Raw genomic sequence first — 16,518 nt, 5'->3', positions numbered from 1 at the left:
ATCTCAACAGTCCACCCAGGGCTGCGTGCTCTTACACATTTCATTTTGTGCCGCACCACAATGAACACAGTTACACACTGTGATCTGGAAATGTTTCCCTTTTATTAAAATTACTTGTGGATAAGTGACAAATTCACAGCCCACTACTACCATTGCATTTCATGGCCTTTTGGCCCCACTGTTTGCAAAACGTAAAAAATAAAAATTAAAAAAATCGGTACCTGTGTAGATTACCCCTGCCAACTGAGAACATTTCATACAACTGGCACAGTCTGCTCTAATCCATGATGGTTTATGCCATGAGGTGTGGCACTTACGGTGTTCCAAGGTGGGTTTTGGATAAATGGTAACTTTCATATTTACAGGCTGGGATGCTCTACAGCAACATGCTGGAAGGGCTATTGGCAGGCGATACCTCATTTACACACATCCCTTCTCTTTATTGCTGAAAAGCCTGTTTCATGCAGCCCTTTCCTCAATAGGTAGCAGGCAGAAGAGCTGCAGAATATAAACAAAATGCTGGATAGGTAGTTCTCTTAGGTGGTGGGGCTGTCAAAGAACAAGAAAATGTTGAATGACGTTTGCGAGGATCATGGATCAAGATCACTCCATACAAATGCATGCAAGAATGACATTTAAACATGATTGTGTAGGATTACATGACAAATGACCACAAAAGAACTGCTAACAAAAAAAACTATGGCAACTTGCTATTTCACCTTTGCTTACTGCTTAACGAGTGCATCAGAGAGGGAAAGCAAGCAAGAAAGAGAAGATCGATACGAGTACATCTTTTGAATTATGTAGCGTGAAACCAAACCATTCTGTTCTTGGAGAGCACAACTTTTTTAAAATTGCAAGGGGAAGCCACCCAGTATTTGCCAGATGTCTTGGACTCTCAAACACTCCAAAACATCTGATAACTACCAAGGTGCCTACCTCTGATCTGTGGTGACTGGCATTGGAATTTGGTTTCAATAGTTAACACTCAAGTTTAAAACTTGCCCTACCCAGCACCTTCTCAACAGAAATGAGAGGTAGGACTGTTTTTAGTTCCAGCCTCCATACGTTACCATCGACCAGCAAAAATGTTTGCATGTATGCAGTGGGAGATTATTTATTTATTTGTGTATTTATTTATTTAAAACTTTTGTAGACTGTCCCATTACCGAAGTCTCGGGATGGTTTAACAATACAAAATGTAAAAAATTTTAAAACACAGTGTCCTAAAATTTAGCCAATCATAAAACCCCCATTAAAAGTCAGCTCTTAAAACATTGGGAAAATAAAAAGGTTTTAAATTTACTGTTTCTTCCCTTGTTACCTCCTTTGTCCAAGATAAGAGGGGTTTTTCTCCCCCTCTGCCGTTAGGCATCCTCACATTACCAATCTTCATGGAAAGGTGATTGCAAGTTCCTCCCCGTTCCAGGAGAAATGGCCAATGCCAGCAAGAGTCTGGGAAGATTGAATTGTGTGCCTGCTCCTCCTTCCTCTACAGCTCAGTAGGGCACTGTTGTGCATAAGTATGGCTGATTTTTTAAAATTATTTAGAAACAATTAAAACACCCCTTTAAATACATTTGCACAATATGCCTTTGAATGAGTATGTATTATCTGTGTAGGTGGAGAAGCAAGCTTGCTCTAGCTGCAGTGAAGTACCTAATCCGCTGCTGTTGCTTTCAGTTCCGTAAGTCAATATATAATCAGGCTATCCTGTATCTGCCCATCTCTTCCAAATTGGTACCATGCACACACATTTCTTAAATCATCCCTGCCTTCTGCCCCCTGGCAAAGCGGGGTATCTTCTACATAATTTCCTTGGAAAAATTCAGGAGAGAGAAGTGAGCGAGTAGGATACGCAGGCACAGATCCCCCCAACACCCTCATCAGCAAGTGTAACCCCTCAGTTAGGCAGGCGCTGATGGGAGAAACATGGTTTTTCTGCTTCCTGCCTCCCATTCCAGTTGGTAGGGTCCTTGGTGAGTAGAGGAATAAGTGGTATTTAGACACAACTGCAGCGTGCACATTGCCAGCCCTTGTTGCCGTGGGAGAGGTGGATGGAGCCAGGGAAAATCCTGCTGTATCCTCTGGTTGGGAGGGAACCTGAACCTCCTGTCTTCCCCTTCCAGGGTCTGTAGCTTGGTGTGGAAGAGCAGTTTACAGAATGGAACAAGGACAGCCTTTGCTTTCTTTCTTCTTAGGGCTTACAGCTGGGGCAGGGGGAGACTCCAGCTCATGAAACCTCCTGCCCAACAAAGCAAAACCAAAACCGTTGAGCTCAGAGGGGGAGACAAAACATAATCAAAGAGCCTGTATATTCCACCACCTGCATCAGCCCCATCCCAAGTGGGTCTCCCCCCATCAGCCCCACACAGCATGGACAATGGGGAGGAATGTAGGGCATCATAATGGAGCCTCTGGGTTTTGGGGCAACAAAGAAATGGAATCAAATAAATAAATAGTGCTAATGGGGCAGCTTTTATATAAATTTAATCAAGAGCATCAGCTCAGGGAAAGCTGATCTTCACTAGTATTTGAAAAAGTCTCACTTAGACTTCTCCAGTGCAGCATCCTCCAGATATTTTGAAGTACAAGCTCAACATGCAGGCTGGCGGGGAATGACAGGGCTGTAACTCAACACATCTAGGAGCCCTGGATTGGAGAGGGCTGGTCTTTGTGATAAGGTACCACCAGCAGCACCTAAACATCAGTTTCCTACTCACCAGCCCTCAAAGTGTTGTCCAGTTCAAATAGATAACACAATAAAAATAAAATAGCAACAGAACAAAACACATGGCTAAGCATCATTTAAAACCAATGCAGACAAGATTAACATTAGTCAAAGGTCCCTTGAAGCAGCACGGTCTCTACCAGCCATAGAAGACTCGGTAGGGATAACACCAACCTAACTCCCCTAAGGAGGAGTAACACAGACACTTTAATGGAGAAAAACAGCACTGATTATCCAAAAGACTCCATGTTCTGAAGCAGGATCTGTGGATGAATGGCGGAGGTGGCATGAGCTCTGTGAAATACTGGACTGGACACAGCAGGGAAAAGAATGTTGCACTAGATAGTCAAGCTTAGCTTAGTAATGTATACCTTACAGCCTCATCTCTTTGCAGACCTAAGCCACCATTCTCTGAGGAAAAGAAATGCTTTATCTTCAGCATGCGGCTGAGAATTCACCTGTACAGGTGGCAGACAGACCACCAGAAGGGGAACCAAACACAAGCCCTCTCAGAAATTGAGACAGGCCTGGCCCACTTCCATTTTTTGAGGCCCCTGTGGCATATTAAAAAATGAAGTAATGCCAAAACAGCATTACACAATTGTTATATTTTCAATGGTAACCTACAACAACTGCATACTTAACAGAAAAGGGATAGAGTGTAGTAATTTGTAATAACTGCTCTTTTATTTAACAAGTGCTTTTCTGGCTTCTTTCTGAGCAAATTCATCAATTATTATGGGAAAAAATTGGTTTTCTTGCAATATCATTTGGGTTAAACACAGCAAGGCCATTCAAACAACCTTGTCTCATAACTGAATGGTAGTAATTCTTGACCTGCTTCAGCACATTCAAATTCTTGACCTCCATGAATGTGAGATCTGAGCCAAATGGCCCCCCTGCCCCCACCCGCAGATAGGCTGTGCCAAGCACTGCATGCACATATATGTGTATGTGTGCGCATGTACACACACACACACACACACACACACACACATTCTGTAGGTTATGACACATTCCTGGCACATATAGCAGAAACTGAAACAGCAGGGCCACGAAACTCATGACCTGCTCTATCCAGGGGGCCCTCCAGCCTACTATCGTGGTCCTCAAGATACTCCCCAGCCTCCTGCAACCTCAATTTTGGCAGTACTTGCTGAATAGAAAAATCTAATTTACTAAACCCCTAGTGGGTTGCCAAACATGGCCAGTAATTTGCCACCAGTTTGGCCAATCAAAGGTAGTCCAGGCCTGAATTATTTGGGGCTGGAAGTGGGGCGGCGGGGGGGGGGGGGTAGAAATATCTCTTATCATCAGATTATTGCAATCTCACTTTCCTACAGATGTACTTCAAGTGGCTAATAGTGCAAGTTAGAGAAGACATACCAGCCCAACGCTTAGGTGCCTCTTGCCCCTGTGACAGAGGAATAATCTCCCCAGTGTGGACCGCCTGGGACCAACATTGCCATCTTTTTGGTGCCAGGCTACAACTTTCCTCGACTTGTAGGCATTTGAGAACGTATGACAGACTGGTTAATTTAAGGTGCAAAAAAAGGCCCACAAAACAGGCACGGGACTGCACCATTAGTTGCTTTATAGGGAGTGTTATTTCATTGTTCTTTTTTAAATTATGTTTTCATTTTAATGTAAATTATGTTTTCATTTAAATGTTTTCATTTAAATTATGTTTTCATTTAAGTTATGTTTTCATTTAAGCAAGATGCAAGACACCTGGCATCTTGCTTAAGAGGCCTGAGAAAGAAGAGGAAGAAGAGCTTCCAGATAAGACTTCAATGGTGCAGGTGCCTCATTCATGGAATTGGTGCGTTTGTGCGGGTCCGAGACAGTGCCATCTTCCCCTCTTCTGTTTGCTCACTGCTTCTTCCATCTCTTTTCTTTCCATACAACAGCCATTAAGGAGGGCAAGAAGCCATAGCAGCACGGTACATTTTGACTGAAAGCACCTTGGACACAAACACCATCCATATCGAGGTATATTGTCAGAGACAATCCTCTCCTCAGCCCTGGTGGAGCTACTTATTTCAAAGCGTCAAGCTCAGCACAAGCAACAGCAACCACCGCGCCCTCTTACCTGATGGCCCTGACCAGCTCGTAGAAGGAATCATCCACATTGAGGCGGATTTTGGCAGAAGCTTCCATGTATGGGATTCGGTTCTCCCGGGCAAAGCTAAGAGCCTCTTCCTTGGGTACCTGCCAGCGAATGTGATGCACAAGCAGAAACATGAGGCAAGGGAGAAGCTCGGGGTGAGCACAGGGTATAGATAAAAAAGAATGGAAGCCATACTGGGTGGTTATGCTGTTGCGTCAAGCAGCATCTCCAAATAAAACACAGAATTTGCTGAAGGGCCAAAGCAGATACTGGCTTGGATCCAGATTTAGTCAGGGCTAATGTAAGTCTCATGGATTTTCAACAGATCTGTTCTAATGACTAAATCTGGATTTAGCCAATTATCTTCGGGGACGGGGGCGAACTTGTCAAGGGAAGAAGTGGGGTAGTGGGGTGGGATACATTATGCCTTCTGGCTACCAAACCGTCTCTGTAAATGACATCTCCTCAAGGTAATTTTTCTCTCAGTCAAGCTCTTTTAGTTCTGGAGACCAACTGTGATAAAATGACAAGTGCACATAGCACAAAAAAATCAATATAAAATTTTCATCATGAAGAGGAAGTACAAGCTTTCCCACACTAGAGACATTCAAAAAGAAACTGGACAGTCACCTGAGTGGGATAGTGTCCCACTCCTGTTGGTGTCCTGCAACAACAGGGAGTTGGACCCAAAGGCCCTTACAACTACTATTCTATAATTCTATCATCTGGGAATGTCATAAGCATTATAAGGCAAGCAGAGGATATAGAAGGAGATGGAAACCCATACATCCCATGCCCATAGCTAAGTTAGTCTGGGTCTGACCAGTGTCTGGATGGGAAACTGCTAGGAACCCGATTTATGCCACCTTGGGTTTGAAAATGGAAGAAAGGCAGGGATTATTATAATTGTAATGAACTGTAACAAATAGTCTCTAAAACAAGACACTGTACTGACTTTTCAATGGTTGCCTGATCATATAGACCACCATTTTCCTTTCAAAAACTTTAAAGTCACAAGGCCACTACACTCCTAAAATTCACTCAAAATCCAGCAATATCTACATGGCTGCCAATTAAAGGAGCCAGCTTTGAATTAAGGTTGCAAGCTATGTGGCTTGTGTGATGAGTCTGCTAAGATTCAATGGCAATTCACCTCTGCCCTGCATCTCTGTGTTTAGTGAAGGCTAATCTCTCCAGCTGTGGGAGTTCCAGGGAAAATGGTGGTTGCTAAGAAGCACTCATCAAGCACTCTGGTATCTTATCTTGCTGGAACAAAATGAAATTGTCAGTGTGAATGAACAGTCATCTCTCCACCTCTCCATTTGGAGACTACATTGGTAGGTGAACTATCCTGACTCATTTCAATGGGCCTGGTGTGCTTGGATTACATTTTGATTACATGTTTTTGAAAATCAGTCAACCACCTACAATGATTGGAGCAGGTGATAGGGTCAGATCCAGAATCGGTCATCCTTATAGTAGATGCATTGAACTCAATGGGACTTTGGTTAGTCATGACTCACCGAAGATCCATTGATTTCTATAGCTCTATTCTAACTATGGCAGGCACAGCAATCCTATGGGGAAGGGAAAATCTGCAGCAGGGGCACCACCCTTTCTTACATTGTGCTGGTGCTTTCCCCCTTTATTTTCATTTGGCCTTCTATGGCTCTCCCTGCACTTTATTCCCACTGGCTGGGAAAGAAATATATCGGCTCCAGGCAAAGCTGCTGTAATTCTTCCAGTTCCAGGGCCACGTCCACACATTTTGTGGCACACCTCCTTTTCCTCTCTCCAGTTGTGGAGAGGACGTTGCCTGCAGACCATTTTGGAGCACCAGGATCGCCTAGGAGCTAGATTACCAAAAAGACGCTATGTGAACAGTGTGTACTCTAATATAAAAAGCATCATCTGTGGTTTGAGAGGCTGATTGAAATACTAGCCAGTCCGTGTAACATGCCTTGGGAGATGAATATTAAGATGTCCTTCTCACCTGCCGATGAATGTCCAGGTCAGCCTTATTGCCCACGAGGATCATGGGAAATTCATCACGGTCTTTCACTCGCAGTATCTGAGTGTGAAACTTGTTGATCTCGTTGAAACTGCAGTTGAGAGGGAAAGGAGATGAAGAGGACTACTCTTCAGTGAGATGCGCCCGGGAAAGAGAGTAGGGCAGCACAATCCTCGGAGGGGCAGGGGGAGCAACTGCAACAGAACTGGGTCCTGCCAGATGTATGACATCTGGTGCAAACCAAGGGAGAGTACAGCCTTCTCCCGCCTACTCCTCTGTTTTTTGGTCTTTTTTAACTGGTTGACTATGACCCTCCTATTGCCTCCAGTACAAGAGAAAGTCTTTGTGGCAGCATTAGGGCAGGTAGTGGTTGTCCCCTATTCAGGCAATGTATCCAGAAGAGAATACGGCAGATCCAAATCCCCTTCAATCCATCCTGCTACACATCCCAGAATACCTGCTTTCCCCACCTTATTGCCATAGGAGCAACTCTCAAGAAGTAGCCACAACTACAGAAAGTTCTGTTGCTGCCTTGGGAGAGAAACTACAGGTAGCCCTCCCTTCCTGTCTGGAGAAGGGAGGGCCACATTATCCTATTGTCCTTCAGATGGCCTCTCAGGGACCATAGTATTGCATCCTTAACAATGCAATAAATGACTTGGTTTTTAAAAAAATCTTCCTGTTTTGGAGGAAGTGGAAACATGAATGCGGCCTACTCATGAACTTTTACTAGTGCAGCATCGAATCTGTTTCTTAAGTATACAATCACATTACTATGACACATTCTTTCCAAGCTTAGTTTCCCTATGGTAAAATGGGGAATAGCATGGTCTGTTTCAGTGTTATGAGAACAAATTAAGTGAACTATGTGGAAGAGGGAGACAAAAAGGGAGAAAAAGGGGTATCTGAAACAGAGGGAAAAAGGTGGTCCCACCACTTTAGCTCTGGTGTCTCCCACTGCCAGCATCAACTCCTCCCACTTCCAACATGAAGCCTCAAGAAAGGAACAGGTTCCCTATCCAGGGCTAACATGACAAAGACGCTGCAATGTGAGCCACATGGCTCGGGTCTTACCTGCCTCTGTCATTGATGGCATAGACAAGGAGGAAACCTTCCCCTGTACGCATATACTGTTCTCGCATGGCCCCAAACTCCTCCTGACCAGCAGTGTCCAGAACTGACAGGTGGGCATTGTAAGAGAAGGAAAATAGTTTTGCTATGAATCACCCTGAACAAGATGGATTTCACATAGTGGTTGGTATAGTTTAGCGATTAAACTAAATATAGTTTAGTGATCTGTAGGGCCAGCTTCTGGTCCAAGGGAGCTCCTCAGCAAAGAGGGCCCACTCCTCTGAGGTGGGTGCTCTCTGATGCACTGCTTTCTTACTCTGACGAGTCCTAATGGACTCACCAGGCAGCAGACAGTGTTGAGTGACCAACACCTACCATTTAAATTTCTCACAATGCCTCAGAGTCATGCTATAGGGGGCATCATGAGAAATTAAAATGGTGGCTCCCAGCCAAGTGGCACTGCCTGCCACCCACAAAGAAGAATGTTTCATGGGGTGCCCAGGCCTGATATCAGCAGTCAGTCTTGTTGAAGCAGTTTAAGGATCCTGCCTGCTGACATGGGCCGGTGAGGAGGGAGGAGAACCTATGAATGTCTAGGTTCTCGGTTCAAATTACATGACAGCCACACATTCTTTAAAGATGCAATCCTACACCAGTTACCTGGTAATTCAGTGGTGTACATTGAATACCTCTGACCCTGGAGGTGGCATAGAGCCATCAGGGCTGGCAGCCATTGATAGCAGCCATTAATCTTCCCCTCCATGAATTTCTCCAATCCTCTTTTAAAACTGTTCAAATTAGTAGTCATCACTATATCCTATGGTGGTGAATCCCACAGTTTAACTATGCATTGTGTGAAGACTTTTATCTGTCTTTATTTCCAAAGCATTTTAAATTTATTTTCACGAGGTACAATAAGAAGACAAAGGAAATGTAAGAAAAGATGCCAAGGGTCAACCACAAATACAGCATATGATATCAACATATAAACACATTCATAAAAAAGTGAAAATCTCCATTGGCCATAGTCCCATCTGAGCCATATGATTCTCAATCAAAATTTGTCCAGTCTATAGCGTAAGCTATAAACTTTTTATCTGTCTTGCATCTCCCTGGCTTACACAGCAGAATGAGGCATCCGAGGAGACTGTCCTGCTTTGCGCAACAGCAGGAAACCCTTCCGAGTTCAAATTTGACACTCCAACCACTACGCCATACTGGCTTTGTGGTTATAAATGTATTCTATTTTGGCTCAGCCACTGCCACCTTCCCCTCCCCACCACTGGTTTGCCGTTCTTTCTCGTTCTACTGCTGCTGTTTTCTCTGAGCTAGCAACTGGCTGTCCCACAAGAGAACGGCCTCATCCCTGGAAGGAGGGCAGTGCAGCTGGAGAAAGCATAATATTGCTTCCTTCCACAAGGCTGTGGTCAGCCCTCACATGAGCGACAGCAGGAAGCATGCAACACGCCACAGAGAGCTGGGAGCACTTTCCCCCAAGCTCCTGCCTCTCCTAATACATTTGTGTCTCGCCTCCTCCGCACCTAAGTAAGAAGTTCGCCTGTCAATACTTACTGTCCAACCGAGTTGGAGTGCCATCGATGTTGCAGATTTTGGTGTAGGAGTCTTCAATTGTGGGGTCATAGTCAGAGACAAAATATGACTGAAAAAGGGAGGGGAGAAATGATGTTAAGAATGACAGAAAAGCTGAGGTTGCTACTCCTTGCAACAAAAACAGGAAACCCAACTTCTAGTCTCGTTCATGAGAACTGAAGGCTCTAGGTACAAGATTTCTCTCGGACCTCTGCCGTGTGATCTCCCCACACTCTGTCAGGCAGACTGTAGGCAGACCTTGCACTCCGATGTCCCACTTCCTTCATTGAAGGATACAAGGTCTGACTTGCAAGATCAGGCCAAAGGTCATACGGGCAGGCCTGATCCAAGACATCTTTCTGCCTGTGAGGGAATAATCACACAACTTTCCTCAACCTGGTCTGGATTGCAACACTTATCATCCCCAACCCGGGATGTGCTGCGTCTGAGTGCAACATCATCTTGGAAGCCCACAGTTCTCCACCTCTGTTCTGCAATCTCACACAGGAGCGCTTCCCAGCCCTGCCAGCACAGAACCTTTACCTAGAGTGGCCACCCAGGCCAGTATCCTTCCTGTGCCAGGGCCGCCCCCCCCCCAGGTGCTTCTGAACGGTGCACACGTGGAGCAGGTCGCTGATGGCCATCCCTGCTGTTCTGCTGGTTTTATTCCCCACTCCCTGGCCCTTGCCTTCCCTGCTCCATTAGATCCACCTTTCCAACACGCCTGTGCCAATGTTCGCCTGGCTCCCAGTAAGGGAAAGTGCTGGATCACAATCACAGCCTCTGGCGAGGGAGTAGGCAACCTGGCGCCTTCCAGATATTGTGGCCGATAGCTCCCATAAGCCCGGCCCGCTGATGGATCGGGAGCATATTTATTTATTTATTTATTTATTTAGTCAATTCATAAAGGATGGCTTTGCTGTGGGAGAAAATCAGATCTGAGCTATACTACCCACCGCCCTTCTCTGTTTATGAGGACATTTCTGGTTCCGTGTCACCCGCGTTGCCTCGTTCACACCAAACCATGTTTGCTCTGGGGGAGGGGAGGGGATGAACGGCGGGATCCAGCCGACTTATTAGTTCCCGTCCCCGCCGCAAAAGAAAACACACGCCCCAATCCTGCGCTCGTTTACTCGGAAAAAGGCGCCAATGTACTCCGCGGAGCTTACGCCGAAGCAAGCACACACACGCCTGCTTTAGCCGGCGCCGCCAAAACTTAACTTGGAAATTTCCTAGTAAAGTCCACAGCACTTAACTCGCGATCTTTTGTGCGCGCTGCTCCCAGCGCACAGGGCCGTGGGGCAAGTTTCGCTTTCGCGCACGTACACGCGCACCGCCGCCCTGTCACGGTGGATCGCGAATCTCCACGAAAGGACCTTTCCGTCCCGAGCTGCCCCGCCCCTGCCAGCCCGGCCGCGCCGGCTCCGACCTACCTGGATGAACTGAATAGTCAGGGCGCTCTTGCCCACGCCGCCTCCCCCGACCACCACCAGCTTGTATTTCTCCAGCGGCGCCGCGCCTTCGTTGGGATTCATCATAGTTGGTAGGGAATGTGGGGTGGGGGGAGGGAATCGGATCTAGGAACTCAGAAGCCCCCAAGTCCCGCCGCGGCCATCGCCCGCCGCCACCCTCCCACCCTTAAAAAATATGGCTGAGATCCGGGGTGGGCCCGCTTAATACGAATCGACGCTCCTACAACCGAAGCACAGCGATTCCCGGCCGCTCCGCTTCCCTATTTGGCCAGCGGGAGCCGCTACGGGGCGGGTCCCACGTCCGGAACAGGCTCCTCGGGCCGCACGCACTCCTCCCACGCCCCGGGGGCGGCCCGCCCCGTCGCGAGTGGCGGAGGGAGGTTCCCCTGGACCGGGAAGAAGGTCGCTTTCGGTTGTGCACCGTTCTGAGGGGAGTCGGGGAGGGATGATAACGCAGATGGGTTAGGCGCACTGTACCTCTCCTCTGCAAAATGCAAGGCTAAAATCGAGATCAGGCTGAAAAGATGACGAAAGACGAAGACTCGACGTAAGCCAAAAAGCGGCTGGGCAACTGGAGACGGGTCTGTGGCAGGAACTAATCACCGGTTGCCCCTTAGGAAGGACACGCATGTCCCACGTGGCGGCAGCCTCCCTGGGCTCCTAGAGCCGCCTTCCCCAACCTGACGCCCTCCAAATGTGTTCGACAGTAACGCCCATCATCCTTGCTGGGGCTGATGGGAATCGCAGTCCAGCATAGCTGGAGGGTGCCAGGCTGGGGAAAGCTGTTCTAAACGCTGTTGAAGTTTTGCCTATGGATCAGGGATTCTTCTCCGGGGAAGAAGTGGAGAGGATCTGGAGGACATTAAGTTGGGGGAAGGCTGAGATAGACCAAAGTGGGTTCATGCTGTGGAATTTCACTGCCAGCTCGGCTTTCTTGGCCAGGCACTTACTCAAAGCCCCAAGTCCACATGCATAGACTTGCTAACCATAACTCTTTAGAACAGATTGCCCGAATGCCACTGGGCGCCACTCCAGAGCCGATTGTTCTGAAGTCTTTCTAAGCGGTGTGGAATTGCTCTGATGCGAAGCCGGGGGCCGTCCTGCCAGCCTTTCCCTTCCTCTCCTGTTGCGGTGGGACACTAGGACCCAGTGCTTCGCTTGGGTGCAGAGAGAGGGTGGAGGGGGTCATGAGCTCACCATCACCACCACATTCCTTTCAAGTGTTGTGTGAAGGAAGTGGAGGCACCACCCACAGCTTGTTCCCTCCCTCTGGTTCTCCCTCAGCCTCTGGCTGCAATAGACCGTCTCGCCGTGTTTACAGTGTGGCGTTATGAAGGCAGCGGAATGCCTCTACTACTGATGCAGTTGCTCTGAATGAGCTAAACTTTTTCTGTACAACTGTATAACTTTTTCCTGTACAACTGATGAGCTAAACTTTTCTCTGCAGATGTGTGTGTGCGGAAAGAGTTGTGATCATCTGGGAAGCTATATAATAGGACATCCATTCAGCCTGGCTTGGTACAAAGGCCTGCTGCACAGAATTATTTCATTAGCACTGTTGCCTGATGGTGCCAGTTCCAGTATTTTTAGGGAGAGGGGGCTTTGGGCACGAGACCCTCTCTGGACTGCTGTACCTCAGACATCCTGCCTTTCACTGTCATGGTCACCAGCTGCTCTCGTTCCTCATCCTGGTCTCATTATTGTTACCTCTTACTTGCTCGGCAGGCAGAGACCCAGGGAGTGGGAATTTGCTGCTGCTGTTTCTCATTTCCACAAGTTGCATGGCTACAGTGACAGGCAGATGAAGAAGCAGGGTGCAATGGTGAAGGAGAGGAGCCGGTGCGAAGGACTCTTCATGATGGGGTACAGCCCTCTGCAGTAGGCCCAGCCATGCCTGCTCTTGGCACTGGCCCTTCCTTCTGCCTGAGGTGGGAAAGTTGCAGAAGGAGGGCCAGTGGGGCAAGTCGAGCTGGACCTCAGGACTAAGGAGCAAGGCTCAGCAGCAAAGCCCCTACCCCAGATGATGACGCAGAGAGCAGCGAGGGATGGGGGCAGAGGTAAGAGGTCCCAGTATCAGCATCCAGTTTTCTGAAGAAAGGCTGGAGCCCACCTGAGCTGACACTGATCCTTAAAGGAACCAGCTGGCCATTAACATACGTACATGGTTACCATGCTCATTTCACTACTTTTACTTTATTATTGCATTTAGATCACATTTTTTCTTCTTGCAGAGAACCCAAGGCAGTTTATATTGTACTCCTTGTCTCAATTTTCTTAGAAGAACTCTGTGGGTAGCGTAGGCGGAGAGTCTGCAACTGGCCTAAAATCACCTAGTGAGTTTCATGGTTGAGGGGGACAAGAACCCAGATCTCCCAAATTTCAGTGCAGTGCTGTAACCACCATGTCACACTAGCTCTCATGGAAAAAAGTTACCCTTTTCTAAAGCATAATGGAGCTTATTCTCCCAGAATGTGTTTAGTATCACCCATCAGGGAAACAGAACCCAACTCCATTTTATTCCTGTAGTCATGTTGATGCCATGATTGTGAAACTGCTGTTTATCGGTATTGTAGAAGCAGTTGTAAAACATGGGATGGCCAGGGAAGGAGGGATTAGTAGAAGAGATGTATTAGCTGTGTCCATCATTCCTGAAGTAGTAACCACAGCCCTCCCAAAAGACCATTAAGTCCAGGGTCTAAAGTTATCTAATAGCACCACTACACACTTGCTTCCAATGGAGAATCTCGGAGCACAAAATGCAAGGTGCAACTGCGAGCTCTTGAACATTTTTGTTGTTTCTGCTGTTATAATTTTTATTTACCATTGCAAGAACCAGAAGTGAAGGTAATATAGCAAGGTTAGTGCCTATATAAAGTCAATATATAAATGCAGTACACATGGTTTAGACCAGGGTGGCCAAGAGCTGTACAGAGCGCCAGGTGGTGGGTCCGAGGCTGCACACTTGTGCCTACATGGGCTCTGCTTCCCCATCAACCCATATTTCCACATACAATGTGGAAAGCATGAAACCTCCATGCTGAACTCGGGGGGTGGGATTGCAGGGGAGAGAGTTTGAAGCCTCTTGACCCTGCCGTAGTCATCTCTACATCAGGATCACTGGGCTGGGGGTGACTTTAAATCCTCCCCCACCCCCGTCCCAGAGAACCTGCTATTACCAGCAAGGAAACAGTAATCTGTTGCCCACTCCACAGCCGGTGGCTGATCAGCTGGGTGGTCGGGTAAAGTGGGAAAGCCACACAGAGAGCTGCCAGGGGTTGCCCACAGTCCGCCTGCATATGGTTTACATAGTCAAAGAGCTGGGGAAGTTGTGAGTCCCAGAATTTTAAAAGCATGGGGAATAAGGAGCTAAGGCTGGAATCCAAGCAAGGCACTTCTACTTGGGGGAAAATCCTACTGCGCTTGGACTAACTAGGCAGTGAACATGTACAGTATCAAGTATGAAGCAGTTGCAGATAGAAAAAGAGATGGACAAGATGGATGTTAAGCGTGCTGAAGATGCCTAACTCCAGCCATCCACGTAATCCTATTTAGCTGTCTCTTGTATACACAGACCTAATAAGTTTACACCAACCCCTTATAGGGAAGGATTTTGGGAGATGAAAGAAGCAGTCGTCCTTTACTTTCCTCTGTGATCCTCTTCTAGGAAATGAGTTGAAACAAGCAAAATCACTTGTGAGTAACCCTATGAATGTCCTTCAGGTTCCACGATCAAGTCGCCAGTAGCGCTTCATCACAATCAATGGTACTGGAAGACTGAAGAAAAATTCAGCATACTTAGAGGGGTGAAATTGCCCTTAGTTTTCTTTAGGTGGAGATCATGGACTGCGTGCCATGTGTAGGAGGAAAGCAAAACACTGATGGCATTTAGGAGATTCAGGGGCATCTGCATGCTCATTTTGTCCAAAAAGAGAAGAGTTGAGTTGACAACTGTAGAGAAAACCCTGTCTCTGGGTTACATGTTCTAAAACAGGGCTGAATTACTGGCTTGATGCATATATAGCAAACACTTGAGAGGCTGCCAAATAACATCCAACTGTTTATTCAGTCCTGATTTACAAACATGATCCTGTCTTTCCACCAAGCAGCCCAGGGTAGGTGTACTTTGCTCTTCCTCCTGTATTAAAGTTACAACCACCTTATGAGGTTAGACTGAACTATATCAGCTGACCCAAAGTAGTAAGAAATTGAACCCATACCTCCTCAAGTTCCAGTTCGACATTGACCACTACGTTGACTCTTGGTGAGGCCTCAATAAACCCAGCCAGCAAAATTCCAACCTTTTGCTAACCAGGAAAGGACGTGAGTCAAATTTCCCTGGGGATGGAGCTCATGGGCCCAGGCACACCCTCCAGCTTGGCAGGTCAGGCGAATGGAAGCAGATCAAACTAAAATGGGAGAAGAGAGAGATTCTAACATCTGAAACTCTATTCTCCCACACCAAGGACAGTTGTGCTCAGGCTGACAGCTTCTTGGAGGCATGGGGAATTTTCTGGAGAACTTGATCATTATGGAAGTGGTGGGGGCCAAGAGGAATCTATCGTGGGAGGAAAAACTTGTCGCTCACATAGAAATGCCTGTCCTAGACCTCAAGCCCCCTTCCCCACTTACCCTGCATACACGCCATAAAGGGTCACAGCTCATTACACTTACCACTCTTGAAATAGCTAAATAGCATCCCTGTAGTTCTTCCGTGAGGTTTTTCAGCAAGCAGACATTCCATCTTTTAACAGTCCTTTAACTTGCTGGTCCATGTAAGACTGAAGCAAGTTGCATATGTCTTCTTTGAGATGCAGATAAGATCTTTCACACCAGTCATGGCAACATTAAATTACTCAGATTAATCTCATTTAATTAATCATTTGTAGGATATTAAATCCAAGTTATGAGTTTCTCTAGCATTTTGGGTGCTCTTCCACTATGATCTTCAGTTATGTTGTACTTTATTGTTTCAGACATACTTTCAGAGGTTAAACTATTTAAAGAGCAGAAAGTTGGGTACAAACCTACACATGTTTGGACATAAAAAGGCCTACAATTCCCAGCATGATGGGAGTTGTAGGACTTTTTTCCTGTCAAAACAAGCAGGATCGTACTCTTTTAAACTTCAAGTAAATATATGACATAAAGCATTTGAAGAAAGTTTTGTTTGACTAGAAAGGCTCATAGACATTAGGCAGTAGATTCTTTTCAAATGGTAAGTTTAAAAAGTGTCAGGAAAGTGTCCAGATTTTTGACACTCTTCATCCTCATGGGAGATTGCAGAGTGAGTGAAATAGTCACTGACAGGAGTTATAGATAACAGATTACACCTGGCATTCTGGGACAAAGAAGCAATAGCTGACCCCCTTTTTCTGCAACAAAGTCTAGTTGTAGCTCAAATGTTGTTTCTTGCCTCAGGCAAAACACACAGGTTCCAAGACAGGAAGAGAGCAAAAATATAGAAAAACATGACAGTCTTCACCCCATGAGACTAGATGATCAAGAACTCTTGTTTTAAATATCTGCAATTTCA

General features: G+C 46.6%; 1 protein-coding gene across 1 annotated transcript; it reads right to left on the bottom strand.

Annotated features, from left to right (window-relative positions):
- Window positions 1-83: 83 nt before the first annotated feature.
- RRAS (RAS related) lies at window positions 84-11,252 on the bottom strand. Its single transcript, XM_044444445.1, has 6 exons — window positions 10,947-11,252; window positions 9,496-9,583; window positions 7,927-8,029; window positions 6,835-6,943; window positions 4,824-4,942; window positions 84-2,245 (listed from the first exon to the last, which is right to left on the bottom strand). Exons 1-6 carry the CDS (start codon window positions 11,049-11,051, stop codon window positions 2,158-2,160), a joined length of 612 nt encoding a protein of 203 aa, XP_044300380.1. The 5' UTR covers window positions 11,052-11,252; the 3' UTR covers window positions 84-2,157.
- Between the last annotated feature and the right edge of the window lie 5,266 nt (window positions 11,253-16,518).

Source organism: Varanus komodoensis, unplaced genomic scaffold (genome assembly GCF_004798865.1).
Source record: "Varanus komodoensis strain SLA01 unplaced genomic scaffold, ASM479886v1 scaffold45, whole genome shotgun sequence".
Classification (NCBI taxonomy): Eukaryota; Metazoa; Chordata; class Lepidosauria; order Squamata; family Varanidae; genus Varanus; species Varanus komodoensis.
The sequence above is the reverse complement of the archived record's forward strand: the minus strand, read 5'-3'. Positions and strand labels throughout refer to the sequence as shown.